The sequence below is a fragment of the Bufo gargarizans genome, chromosome 2 (genome assembly GCF_014858855.1).
Source record: "Bufo gargarizans isolate SCDJY-AF-19 chromosome 2, ASM1485885v1, whole genome shotgun sequence".
Taxonomy (NCBI): domain Eukaryota; kingdom Metazoa; phylum Chordata; class Amphibia; order Anura; family Bufonidae; genus Bufo; species Bufo gargarizans.
In genome coordinates, this window is record NC_058081.1 from 584,607,609 (window position 1) to 584,622,073 (window position 14,465).

A 14,465-nucleotide genomic window follows, 5' to 3' on the forward strand; every position below is an offset into this window, starting at 1 on the left:
AAGGAGCTGAGCAGATTGATATATATTTTTGTAGGGAAAGATTCAGTAAAGCTTGTAGTTGTTACATTTCTATCTGCAGCCCTGTGAAGTGCTATCGGTACAGGGGGGAGGAGTTAGCAGTGACTGACGGCTATCTCTGTATACACACAATGCTATCAGTCACTGATAACACCTCCTCCTGTACCGATAGCTGTTCACAGGAGGTAGAAAAAGCTGAGATATAAATGTATAAATTACAGGTTTTACTAAATCTTTTCCCACAAAAATATAAATCAGTCTGCTCAGCTCCTCCTGCTCTATAACATGCTGCTGTCAGATTGCATTTTGTGGTTGTAGGTCCACTTTAAGAAGACAGTGGTGGAGGACCACAGGACTAGGGTATGACAACAAACAATATCCTTCACTTCTGCATGTAGTTCCCAACATCATTGTACGTTGTAATGCATTCTACACAGAGAGTTGTTTGTGCTCTCTTATAGGAGGTTTCAAGGGCCTGTTTTTTGTTTTATCCAGAGACAGCGCCACTCTTGCCTATAGGCTGTGTCTGGTATTGCATCTTAAATATTTTGAGAGAATGGGGATGAACTCCAATACCAAACACAGACCACGCGTAAGAGTGGAGCTGGTTCTGTAAGAAGGGACAACCTACTTTCTAATTCCGGACGACCCTTTCAGTTTAGAAGAACTCCTTCAACTTATTGTCACTAGAGTAATCAGGCGGCACTTAATTATGCACAACAGAATAGTGGGAGAAGATGAAAAAATATGCAAGTTTGTCTCAGACGTGTGACATAAAGTCTCACACACAACATTACAAAGTGTTTTCATCGTGCACGTGTCTCACAATAACCCACAGGACTCAAACTATTTTTGGCAAAAAGTATGAGAATTACATAAGTAATGGTTCAAATGAATCCCACATTTCCGCCACTCTTTATAGGTACGTGTAGAAGACACATCTTTACCTCCTCCGTCATACAAAGGGGCACAGATAGGTAAGGGCTCATACACACGACCGTATTTATTTAGCGGTCCGCAAAAAATACGGATGATCTCCGTATGCATTCCGTATTTTGCAGAACAGAACAGCTGGCCGCTAATAGAACAGTCCTATCCTTGTCCGTAATGCAGACAATAATAGGACATGTTCTATTCTTTTGTGGAATGGACATACGGAAACTGAATGCACAGCGAGTAACTTCCGTTTTTTGATTGAAATTAAAAGTTCCGTATAAGGTCTGCGAAAAAAAACCTGAACGGACGCGGAAAGGAAATACGTTTGTGTGCATGAGCCCTAACACATATGCATGGTGGTTCATAGTCTCATCATCAAAGCAAATAAAAAAACTAACTATATGAAAGCTTACAACAAGCAATATATCTGCCAGACATTACATCGGGGGGGGGTCGGCCTCTGTATCATAAGATCACATGTGGTGTATGGAAGACTTTTACTTTAATATGCCCAGGTATCTATGGACAAGAGACATCGACTACATCCATAGAGGGTTGTGGACGTACTCTGTATACAAAATTGCTTACATAAGCAATGGCATGGAAATAAAACAAATCCCCCCCCCCCCTTACCATAGCCTCCAAGATACACTTTCTGGGACCAATATTTTTAAAGCCACCCCTTGCCCACATTTGGAAGTGTGAGTACTACTACTTGTTGTCTGTTATATGAAACCACAGAACCCCCTTCCAAAGAAATATTTCTATAAAAAAAAAAAAAAAGCCATAGCAGAAAATCCCATGTAAAACTTATTATCAGGAGTACCCAAAATCCAGCACCACATCTGTCCACGGCACAGCCCGTGAACACGGCGGTGCCAGAACCTCGGATCAAACAGCAGGAAAAAGGAGCTTAAACAGAGTCTGAGCAATGATCTTACCACTGGAGACGAAATTCGACACCCAGGGCAATCACAGATTGGAGGATGTACCTGTAAGATTCCTTTTGACATAAGAGTCTTCAGACTTTTCCCTGGAAGCGGCACATGAAAGAGAGAGGAGACAAGGTGATGAGCGGCAGGCAGCGCATGGAGGAAGATAAGGTGACAGCACACTAGTGTCCACTCATAGTCTGGTATCTCAGTAATACCCAGGGCGAGAACCCTATTACTCCGGCCCTTAGGAACTACCCTGCCCAACAAGTACAGAACAGGGCACACTACAGGGGAGCCCCCCCAGCGCACACTTTCATAGACTGATACATTGACAGTACAGTCAACCCCCAATCTCTGCGTGACATGGGAGCAGCACGAAGTGAATAGCAAGTACTAAAATAGATCATGCAGAACTGTGACCCTTCACAAAGTCTATGTGGAACAGTAAAAAACATACTCCAAATGTCAGGGACTGGCAGTGTCCGCCAGGCGCACTGCTTCCAAGTAAACAGACGCCTAATGCTCCCTCTCTCAGTCTGGAAGGGTTAATGACCTCCTATTAGCACTGCCCTGTCTATCGTCACCCCCTCCCCAGAGTATATGGCGCTAGCTCACCGCCCCCCTCCCCTGCCCTGACCTTTTGCCTGCAGAAGACCAACGTGCTGGGAGTTTCTGCCCAGTCTTGGACTCTGATCTGGTAGTACCAGTACAGGGGCAACCGAAAGAGAACCTACACAACCAGTGGGGGCACAAATATGGAAAAAATCTGCATATCGCATGATCCCTCCATTATCCCAACTTGTTTTATGTCTCCAAAATCTTTGTGACTATGAAGACCCCCCCTCCCTTACATTGCCCTCTGTCCTGGCGGTGACTTTTTGTTCCTGGGTGGGCGTGCGGATGTTCTGGGGGCATCAATCCCTCCCCATTTACCTCCACAACCCCAGCAGCCTGCGCTTCAGTGCCAAATCCCCATCCGGAGAGCCGGGGTCACCGGAGAGGGAAGGAAGGAAGGAGGAGGGAGAGGAGGAGGGCGGCGAGTCACTGAGCAGCACCAGCCCTTGACGCTTCCTATAACCACGTTTGGATATTACCCCCCCCCCCCCCCTCCACATCTAATTACCTGCCAGGAAAAAAACATGGGGGGGGGGGGGTCTCCAGGGCAAAGTCTAATAAATCAATAACCCCAGAGCAGCAGTGACAAGTGATGTGTAAAGGGTTAATCCCCATACGACCTGACTGTCATCATTCTATTCTCCACTGATTACACTTGGATCATGTCTGATATAAACAGAACAATCAATGCCTCCTCTGCGGAATACACCACTAGATAGTAAGCTCTTGGGGTCCACGTCGATAATACTGTCCCATCATCTATAGGGATATATATAAACCAAACCATAAAAATCGGGTGTCATAACAAGTCAACCATCCACCAGGGCAATAGGGATCGTTCACCCAGAGGGGTTAAAAAGGTGAGATCCCCTAAGGAATAGGCTGGCATTGCCCCCCAGCCATCCACAAGGGGTGCAGGTGGGCACTGGCCATGCTGTGCCACACTCAGGGCTGATCTGCAGACTTTCCCCTAACTTTGGCCGGAGTTCCCCTCCTGCCCCCGGTACCTTTGTGCCTGATGCTCCGCTTCCAGTCCTTGGCCGTCTCCCGTCCACTTACAAACTGGAACTCGTTGGGGGTGAGCCACTCTCCCCGGTAGCGGATGGAGGGCCCCTTGCTGCCCTGGCACAACTTCTGGATGTAGAGCAGCGCCTTGTTCTCGCCGCACTCCACCTCTATGCAGGGCTCCCCCTGATCAAAGAGGGGCTGGAAGTCCGGGATGGAGGAGAACCTCTCCAGCATGAGGTCATCAGGCAGAGGCGGGTGGTGGGGCTCGTGTAAGCCCAGGTACGCCCGGTGGGCATGGGTGGCGAAGAGGTGCTCGTAGGCTGGAGGATGCGGGGTCACCACGGGGATAGCAGCGGTCAGGTATCCGGGGATAGTGTCCATGGGTTGGTTGAAGGCTGCCAGGGCTAGTTCCTCGCGATCCGGTCTCTCCCTCTTGATGGCCGGCATGGTGTCGCGGGGCTGCCCCGTGGCTGCGCCTCTGTGCCCTGCGCCGGGCTTAGCGCTCCCCGGGCTGCGGCGGCGGCTGGTGCCTTCTCTACAGCTGCTCGCGCTGCGCCTCCTCTGCTGATCTGCCAGGCAGCCCGACTGAGACATGACATGCTGGAGAGGAGGGCTGAGCCGCCGGAGACATCATGCTGCCTGACAAAATGCTGCTTATTGATCCCTTATTGACCTCCCCCGTGGTGCTAACTGCGCTCCCTGTGCGCCCGGATCACCTCCTTCCTGCCCCTGGGCTAATTGCCCCTCCTTGCTGCCCCCCTAGCTTTCTGCCCACTCCTTGCCCCCTGGCTTGTTGCCCCTCCTAGCTTCCCCTCTTTCAGTTGCCCCGCTCGGACTTGCGCCCCCTAGTTGCTCTCTTACCGCCCCCTCCACGTTACCTCCCCCTGACCCTCAGTGGGCACTGGCAGCAGCAGGAAAGTTTTGCGGGCGCTCAGCCCTGCGTCCTCTCCACCTGCCCGCCGCCCCTATTAATGAGCAGGGCGAGAGTCATCATCACTTATAAAGGAGTACAATGTGAGTGTGGCGCCTGGCTGTCCCTGCTCCGGAGCCGCCCGGGTGCGCTGCCGCCGCCGCTACTGCCGGGGGATCCCGCTACGTCCTATGTGTCACACACGGCGGAGTTCACACACTCTCCTGACCAAACAAGACTCCGCTTCTCCGCCGCTTCTCCAACTTGGCCCATTTAAACAGCAGCACAGGCGGCAGCGGAGGGGGAAGCCGGCGAGTCTGGGGGGTGTGCGAGGGACGACGCCGGGCGGCGGCTGCCAGTCTGCGCTGCTGCAGTGACCCACGTGCGGAGCCTGGAGGCAGGGGCACGGAGCCTGATAAGGACAGATTGCGGCTCTGTCCGCTCTGCTTGTGGCTTCACCACCCGGTGCCCCCTGTGCATTTATATCCAGCTGTTGTAAAGCCTGGGCCCCCACTAATCACATTGAGGGCTCATGCACACCACCATATGTATTTTGCAGTCCGCAAAACACGAATCCTCAAAAATTCCAGATTCCGTTTTCTTTAAGGGCTCATGCACACGACAGTATGGCTTTTTCAGTGTTTTGCGGTCCGTTTTTACGGATCCGTTCTGTTTTTTTGTTTCCGTTGTGTTTCCATTCCGTTTTTCCGTATGCCATATACAGTAATTACATAGAAAAAATTGGGCTGGGAATAACATTTTCAATAGATGGTTCAGAAAAAACGGAACGGATACGCAAAACATAGAGATGCATTGACTTTAATGGAGCCACGACCCGTGATTTACGGCCAAATATAGGACAAGCTCTATATTTATACGGAACGGAAATATGGAAATGGAATGCTTACGGAACACATTCTGTTTTTAATGCGCAACCATTGAAATGAACGGTTCCATATACAGACCGTATACAGAACACAAAAAAACGGCCCGTACACTCGCAAAAAAACGTTCGTGTGAACTAGGCCTAAGTGAATGGTTCCGCATACGGACCTGTAAAAAAACGGAACAGAAACAGAGAAAAAATAAGTTTGTGTGCATGAGCCCTTACGTTGCTGCCCGAATTTTTTTTTCTGGACAACTTATCCCAAAATCACAGAACAACAAACAGTTTTAAAGCGAACCTTTCACCAGGATTTCACATAATAAACTATTACCAGTACCTTATAGATATCCTCATTGTGTTTCAATGCATTATTGTGCCGCTTTCCTGGGATGGATATTCATGAAAAAAAACGAGTTATAAAGTCCTGTCTCCAGCTCCTGAAGTCAAGGGGGTAGCCCTTCCCTCGCTCCGGGCTGTACCTCCCCTGCCCTAACCCCACCTCTATGTAGTGTAACTGACACCCGGCTCAGTCGCCGGGACCGCGCTTGTACAGGCGGCGCATGCGCCGTTGGACTCAAGCGCGATACTGTAACTGAATCGCGCATGACCACGCGCGATTCAGTTACAGGATCGCGCTCGAGTCCGACGGCGCATGCGCCGCCTGTACAAGCGCGGTCCCGGCAACTGAGCCGGGTGTCAGTTACACTACATAGAGGTGGGGTTAGGGCAGGGGAGGTACAGCCCGGAGTGAGGGAAGGGCTACCCCCTTGACTTCAGGAGCTGGAGAGAGGACTTTATAACTTGTTTTTTCCATGAATATCCATCCCAGGAAAGCGGCACAATAATGCATTGAAACACAATGAGGATATCTATAAGGTACTGGTAATAGTTTATTATGTGAAATCCTGGTGAAAGGTTCGCTTTATGGCTACTTTCACACTCGCATTTTGTCTGTTTGAGAGATCCGTTCAGGGCTCTCACAAGCGGTCCAAAACTGATCAGTTTTGTCCTAATGCATTCTGAATGGAAAAGGATCCGCTCAGAATGGATCAGTTTGCCTCCGATCAGCCTCCATTCCGCTCTGGAGGTGGACACCAAAACGCTACCTGGAGTGTTTTTCTGTCTGCGATGTAGTGCGGAGCCAAACCGATCCGTCCTGATATACAATGTAAGTCAATAGGGACGGATCCGTTTTCTCTGGCACAATTGAAAATGGATCTGTCCCCCATTGACTTTCAATGGAGTTCATGACGGATCCATCATGGCTATAGCAGACATAATACAACTGGATCCGTTCATGACGGATGTATGCGGTTGTATTATTGTAACGGAAGCGTTTTTTGTATGCGGTTGTATTATTGTAATGGAAGCGTTTTTGCAGATCCATGACGGATCCCCCTAAAAACGCTAGTGTGAAAGTAGCTTTACAGAAAAGTTTGAAAACTAGAATGAATTATAAAGATTATAAGTAACTCATGTCTGTAGCTCAATATACTGATAACTTAAGGTTAGGTTCACACCACAGTTTTGTCATCCCTTTAACGTATACGTTAACGGATGCCTCAGACTGATGCCATATAATGGCATCCGATCACCATAGAGTTCTGCAGGATACAAAAGCGTGGTGTGCTGATCTTTTGCATCCGTTTTCCCCCCAAACATATACGTTAAAAGGATGGCAAAAACATGTTGTGAACCCAGCCTAAGACCTTATTACCAGCATTTACTGTAAAATAGTAATTACCACCAAAATAATCTAGTCAAGTACCCCCAGCCTCAAAAAATTCACAGACATGTTTTTTTTTTACAGACACAGGAAAAAATTTGCCTATTTTTACTGTTTGTCCAGAAATTTCTAGGTGGTTGGCATCCCTGACAGAGCCTACTGATGAAACTTCACCCCAGTCTCTATAAGGTTATACCTTATATACCCTATATAAAGGGGGGGGGGGCACTCTAAATAATACAGCCATACAGCTTACAAATAAAAAACACTATACAAGTAATCAATATTATCATCATGCTGTCAATGAACAAAGACCAACACTGGCCAAATAATACCACCAGACCATGAATGCAAATAACTACACACAGTGACTGAATACTTCCATACTGACAATGGGAACTACTGTACTAAGACCAAAATTACCACCATATAGTGACGGTTTAGTGGTAGATACCCATTCTCCACAGGCTAAATAAGTAAATACGGTACAGTCATATCCAATGATTTACAAGTGATGTCCTCTCTGATTGGAATCATTCACTTTCCCTTTTCTTCTCAGCACTCTCAATAATTATGTTCCTGTTTGTGCCCCTATTCTGTAGTAATATCCTATTAGTGCACTCATACTGTAGGAATGTCCCCATAAGGTCTCCCTTGGTACAATAGTAAAGTCTACCTTTGGACCCCAATAGTAATGTCCTTGTTTGTGCCCTATATAGAAGTAATGTCCCCCACTGTCTCCTTTTAGAATATTAATGTCCCCCACTATGCCTCCTTATAATAATAATGTCCCCACCTGTGCCCCATTATAATAGTAATGTCTCCCACTGTGTCCTAATATAATAGTAATGTCCCCCACTACTGTGCCCCATTATATTAGTAATGTCCCCTACTATTCCCCATTATAATAGTAATGTCCCCCACTGTTCCCCATTATAATAGTAATGTCCCCCACTATGTCCTATTACAATGGTAATGTCCCCCACTGTGCCTCAATATAATAGTAATGTCCCCCAATGTGCCCCAATATAATAGTAATGTCCCACACTGTGCCCCAATATAATAGTAATGTCCCACACTGTGCCCCAATATAATAGTAATGTCTCCCACTGTGCCTCAATATAATAGTAATGTCCCCCAATGTGCCCCAATATAATAGTAATGTCCCTCACTGTGCCCTATTACAATAGTAAAGTCCCCCACTGTCCCTCACTATAATAGTAATGTCCTCTTCTGTGCCCTCTTCTGTCCCCCACAGCAGGATTATATTGTGCCCCTTTATAAAAGTAATGTCCCCCACTGTGCCCCCTTATAATAGTAATGCCCCCACTGTGCATTATAATAGTAATACCACCTGTAATGACCCAGAGTGCCATTATCACTCCACACCCTGATGCTGTCTTCTATGGGCTAACACAGTGTCATCTTATGCATTTATTTCAGTCCACTACAATGTGCGTTGCTATTTCTATGCAACTGTTATTGTTCATGTAATGTACCTGGTTCACCAAAAGGTGGCAGCAAGCATGGCAGAGCTACATTTGCAGAGGATGGAATTTTCTTTCCATTCTTTTCTCTCCTTCTAAAGCCTCATGCACACAACAGTATTTTTTCACGGTCCGCAAAACGGAGTTCCGTTGTTCCGTGATCCGTTTCCGTTTTTGTTTCCGTGTGCCTTCCTTGATTTTTGGAGGATCACCAGACATGAAGGAAAGTGAAAAAAAATCTAAGTCAAGTTTGCCCTGCAAATGATAGGAAAAAAACGGACACGGATCACGGACGCGGATGACAATCTTGTGTGCATCCGTGTTTTTTCACTGACCCATTGACTTGAATGGGTCCGCGAACCGTTGTCCGTCAAAAAAATAGGACAGGTCATATTTTTTTGACGGACTGAAAACACGGATCACGAACGCGGATGAAAAACGGTGCATTATCCGAGTTTTCAACGGACCCATTGAAAGTTAATGGGGCCGCAGAAAATCACGGAAAACGGAACAACGGACACGGAACACAACAACGGTCGTGTGCATGAGGCCTAAGGAGGAGTTTAGTTAGTTCGAGGTCAGTGGAGAGTACCCCCTGCTAGGGGTAGGAAGCAGGTCCCTGCTTGACGTGTCCTGCCTAAGCCAGCTGGAGAACCTTCAGCCTTGCTGGACACAGAGGCCAAAGCCTCTGAAGCCAGGAGGTATAGATTCTGTGGTATTAATCTAGAGTCAAACTACAGAGAGAAGTTGCAGCATAAAGAAAGAAGCAAAGTTATACAGTAAGCTTGTCAGCACAGCCGACCCAGAGAGCAACAGATGTAGCAGAGTTGAGTTTGTTTGCCTGCCAGAGTTAATGCTAATGCCTGCTGGGAACCAAGACAAAGCCTGAAACTGTTGGAGAAACATTTATTCAAATAAAGCTGTTATTGAACTTCATCACAAGGTCTGGACTCAATTTATTTCTTCAAATCCCTTGATTATTCCCCCTATTTGCTCTGCTTCGGACGACAACGCCTGGGGTCCAGCGTATTCAGGTAGGAGAACCAGGACACGTGCACCAACATTAAGGGACATTTAGGCCACCCTACACCACTCTGGCATTCCTACACCTGGGTATCATCTACTACATCACTAAAAAGGACCCTGTGCCCTTGTTGGTTCACTGCAACTGGAGTCACGAAAAACATTTGCTTTAAGGTACCCATGGCAGTCGTCGTGTGTCTCACACCCACTGTGCCCCGTTATAATAGTTAGAGATGAGTGAATTGAAGCCGATGAAGTGGAATTTGATCCGAATTTCAGGAAAACTTCGATTCGCAACAAATGCAAATTTTCTCACGCTTTGTGGTAACAAATCACAATTTTCCTAAAATGGCAGCTTCACATGTGAGGACATGGGGAAAGGAACTCTGGGAAGGCATATATTATTCAGTATGACAAGAAAAATATATACACATTTCACTTCTGCAGTTATTTCTGTTGAAAGCATATAGGGGCGTATTACAGTAAAAAAGAAAAATATATACGCACTGCACTGTTGCAGTTATTTCTGGTCAAAGCATATAGGGGCTTATTACAGTAAGAAAGAAAAATATATACGCACTGCACTGTTGCAGTTATTTCTGGTGAAAGCATATAGGGGTGTATTTCAGTAAAATAAAAAAAATATATAGGCACTACACTGTTGCAGTTATTTCTGGTGAAAGCGTATAGGGGCGTATTACAGTAAAAAAAGAAATATATATTCTCTGCATTTCTGCAATTAATTCTGGTGAAAGCGTATAGGGGTATATTTCAGTAAAATAAGAAAAATATATATGCACTGCACTGTTGCAGTTATTTCTGGTGAAAGCGTATAGAGGCGTATTTAATTTAAAAAATAAAAATATATACGCACTGCACTGTTGCAGTTATTTCTGGTTAAAGTGTATAGTGGCCTATTTCATTCCAACAAGAAATATATATTCTCAGGTCACTTCTGCAGTTATTTTTAGTGAAAGCGTACTGGGGCGTATTTCAGTAAAATAAGAAAAATATATACACACTGCACTTTTTGTTTTCTGGTTAAAGCATATAGTTGCCTATTTATTAATAGTAATGTCCTCCACTGTCCCTCGTTAGAATAGTAATGTTCCCCCGTCTGCCAATGTGCCCCATACAGTAGTAATGCCCTCTTTGCAACAATAAAAATATCAAAACTGAAACTCACCTAATCCCGTTCCCATGATGAGTTACTACTATGTCCTGCTCGCTGTGAACAGTTCGGCACAATGTAGTGACATCATCAAGTCACCTGACGTCTTCTGGGGACTCCGGGGAGCCCATCCATTGTAGGCCTCGAATTTAGAAAGCAGCCTGTGGTTTACCAGAATAGGTCGAAGGGTCCGCCTATATCTTTCAACTGGGTCTGTATCTTGAGCATGCAAATACAAATGAAATTGGCACCTGTTGATGAGACTTAAAACCACAGCAATCTGTGGTAAAGCATGAGGTGCTGCAGAAAAGCAATTAGCTGCACAACAAAAGCACCATAAATGTCTAATCGATGGGCTCACCAGGGCTGGATTATGGGTCGCCATTGAGCACTACTTTACCCACTGGGCCATGTCACTGACACTGCCACCTGCTCCCCAGCCTGTGAACTTTCCCATGTATGCCTGAAATAAAGCATTGAAGTAATTTCAAGACAGTGGTGAGTGCCACAAATCTTTTCATCTACCATTACATTTATACCATGTCACTGACATTCCCCACTATAATGTCACCAAGGTTATGAAATCTGCTCCATGGCCTCACATACACAGCATAACCACTAGGCTCCATTCACACGTCCGCAATTGTGGTCCGCATCCATTCCGCAATTGTGAAAACATCCCAGTTCTTGCATGGCCAGCATAATCACCGGACATGTCCCCCATTGAGAATGTTTGGGATGCTCTGGATCGGCGTATATGACCGCGTGTTCCAGTTTCTGCCAATATTCTGCAACTTCGCACAGTTATTGAAGAGGAGTGGACCAACATTCCGAGATGTGTTGCACTGTGTAAGGCAAATGGTGGCCACACCAGATACTGACTGGTTTTCTGACCCCCCCTCCCCCATTAAGGGCTCTTTCACACTTGCGTTCTTTTCTTCCGGCATAGAGTTCCGTTGTCGGGGCTCTATGCCGGAAGAATCCTGATCAGTTTTATCCTAATGCATTCTGAATGGCGAGAAATCCGTTCAGGATGCATCAGGATGTCTTCAGTTCCGGACCGGAAAGTTTTTTGGCCGGAGAAAATACCGCAGCATGCTGCGCTTTTTGCTCCGGCCAAAAATCCTGAAGACTTGCCGCAAGGCCGGATCCGGAATTAATGCCCATTGAAAGGCATTAATCCGGATCCGGCTTTAAGCTAAACGTCGTTTCGGCGCATTGCCGGATCCGACGTTTAGCTTTTTCTGAATGGTTACCATGGCTGCCGGGACGCTAAAGTCCTGGCAGCCATGGTAAAGTGTAGTGGGGAGCGGGGGAGCAGTATACTTACCGTCCGTGCGGCTCCCGGGGCGCTCCAGAGTAACGTCAGGGCGCCCCACGCGCATGGATGACGTGATCGCATGGCACGTCATCCATGCGCATGGGGCGCTCTGACGTCATTCTGGAGCGCCCCGGGAGCCGCACGGACTGTAAGTATGCTGCTCCCCAGTACTACTATGGCAACCAGGACTTTAATAGCGTCCTGGCTGCCATAGTAACACTGAACGCATTTTGAAGACGGATCTTCAAATGCTTTCAGTTCACTTGCGTTTTTCCGGATCCGGCGTGTAATTCCGGCAAGTGGAGTACACGCCGGATCCAGACAACGCAAGTGTGAAAGAGGCCCTTAGGCAAAACTGTGCCCATTTCAGAGTAGACTTTTATTGTGGGCAGTGTAAGGCACACCTGTGCAATATTCATGCTGTCTAATGAGCACCTTGATATGCCACACCTGTGAGGTGGGATGGATTATCTCGGCAAAGGAGAAGTGCTCACTAACACAGATTTAGACAGATTTGTGAACAATATTTGAGAGTAATGGGTCTTTTGTGTATGTAGAAAATGTTTTAGATCTTTGAGTTCAGCTCATACAAAATGGGAGCAAAACCGAAAGTGTTGCGTTTATATTTTTGCTCAGTGTATTTGGTATTGCTATAATCGTACTGGCCTAGAGAATAAAAGTAACAGGTCAGTATAGGTAACATATAGGGCGTAAAGGGAATACAGTAAAAACAAAACCCATAAAACTTGCTCAATTGTGGTGTTTTCCACTTTCACCCTATTTGAATTTTTTTTGTCAGCTATGCACTTCATCGTATGCAATATTAAATGATGGAATTAGAAAGTGCAACTTGTCCTGCAAAAAAACAAACCCTAATACGGCTAAGTGAATGGAAAAATAAAAACATTAAGGACGCACAAAGGCAGGGTGTGAAAATTGAAAACGCAAAAATTAAAAAACCTTCCGGGCTGATATGGTTAAGGCTACTTTCACACTAGCGTTCGTCGGTCCGCTCGTGAGCTCCGTTTGAAGGAGCTCACGAGCGGACCCGAACGCCTCCGTCCAGCCCTGATGCAGTCTGAATGGAGCGGATCCGCTCAGACTGCATCAGTCAAGCGGCGTTCAGCCTCCGCTCCGCTCGCCTCCGCACGGACAGGCGGACAGCTGAACGCTGCGTGCCGCGGTCGGGTGTCCGCCTGGCCGTGCGGAGGCGTGCGGATCCGTTCAGACTTACAATGTAAGTCAATGGGAACGGATCCGCTTGAAGATGTCACCATATGGCTCAATCTTCAAGCGGATCCGTCCCCCATTGACTTTACATTGAAAGTCTGAACGGATCCGCGCAGGCTACTTGAGCACTTGCGAAATTTTTTAAAGTTATTAATGCAGACGGATCCGTACTGAACGGAGCCTCCTTCTGCATTAATATGATCGGATCCGTTCAGAACGGATCCGATCAAGCGCAAGTGTGAAAGTAGCCTAAGCCAGTAGGAACTGCACAAAATAAAAACAGACAAAACTATTAGGAAATTTTGGAAAAAAATTGAAAATTTAAAATACTGTAAGTATTAGAAGATATGGTAGCAAATCTTGTTAAAAAATTCATCTCAAATCACTAAGTCCTGAAAGGGACAGTGATTCTGTGCAGTGACTGTACATCACAGGTAAGTCCAGTGACTCAACCCATCTGTGATGTGCCACTCTACCACCAATCAAACCAACTGCGGCAGTAGCCTTAGGACAAGCAAAGCCTCTGAATGGCTGTGGAATATATTCAGTAGGCTAAAAAAGACTATTAACACCATCAAGTGCGCTGCTACATATGCAGCTCTGTGGGTTCATCTGCACTCATCAGATGGCCTCCAAATGCACTGAGCAGGGTGGTCATTTCTATTGGTGCACAACATGTTAATTAAGCAGCCTAGGCCCTCTTGTTGTATGTAAATGGTCAAGAAAGATCAGTGTCTGCATAGTTTACTCTGTGCCAAACAGAATATACAGTACTGCTCAATGCATTGGGATGCCATTTGGTGGATCCAGCCATTACATGTTACATTGATGACACCCTGGATACATACAGCAATAATTATCAGGCTTGTTAATATGAACTTATTAAGTTATTGTTGTAAATTGAGTTAGTAAGTGGCCCCATATGACCTGTGAACAGAGATTCTCTTGTTTAGGCCAAAATTTAATAGTGAACACTTGATCTTGATTAAGGTTCACACACTGACGTATGTGGCACATAACACATGCCATGCTGTCCATCCTAACTGCTTGTGATTCGGGATTCCTTCCAATGTCATTGGTGCTTTTGGGGAAAATAATTAACACAATGGGGGAGATCTATTATTACCCCTTAAGGACCTAGCTCATTTTCACCTTAGGGACCAGGCCATTTTTTGCAAATCTGATCAGTGTCACTTTAT

General features: G+C 46.3%; 1 protein-coding gene across 8 annotated transcripts in view; it reads right to left on the reverse strand.

Annotated features, from left to right (window-relative positions):
* SAMD11 (sterile alpha motif domain containing 11) overlaps window positions 1–4,650 on the reverse strand; it is a 135,782-nt gene extending 131,132 nt beyond the window's left edge. For 3 of the 8 annotated variants that reach the window (XR_006387921.1, XM_044281811.1, XM_044281809.1), the window contains exons 1-2: window positions 3,512–4,650; window positions 1,896–1,987 (exon numbers count right to left, since the gene is read on the reverse strand). Coding sequence is in view for 7 of the 8 variants with exons in the window: in XM_044281811.1 (XP_044137746.1) it covers window positions 1,896–1,987; window positions 3,512–4,106 (687 nt within the window). In the remaining variant the exon portion in view is untranslated. Of the gene's footprint in view, window positions 1–1,895; window positions 1,988–2,346; window positions 2,366–2,822; window positions 2,899–3,511 lie in introns of those variants that run through there. The other 5 variants (XM_044281810.1, XM_044281812.1, XM_044281814.1 and 2 more) reach the window with 5 other exon arrangements.
* Window positions 4,651–14,465: the final 9,815 nt, after the last annotated feature.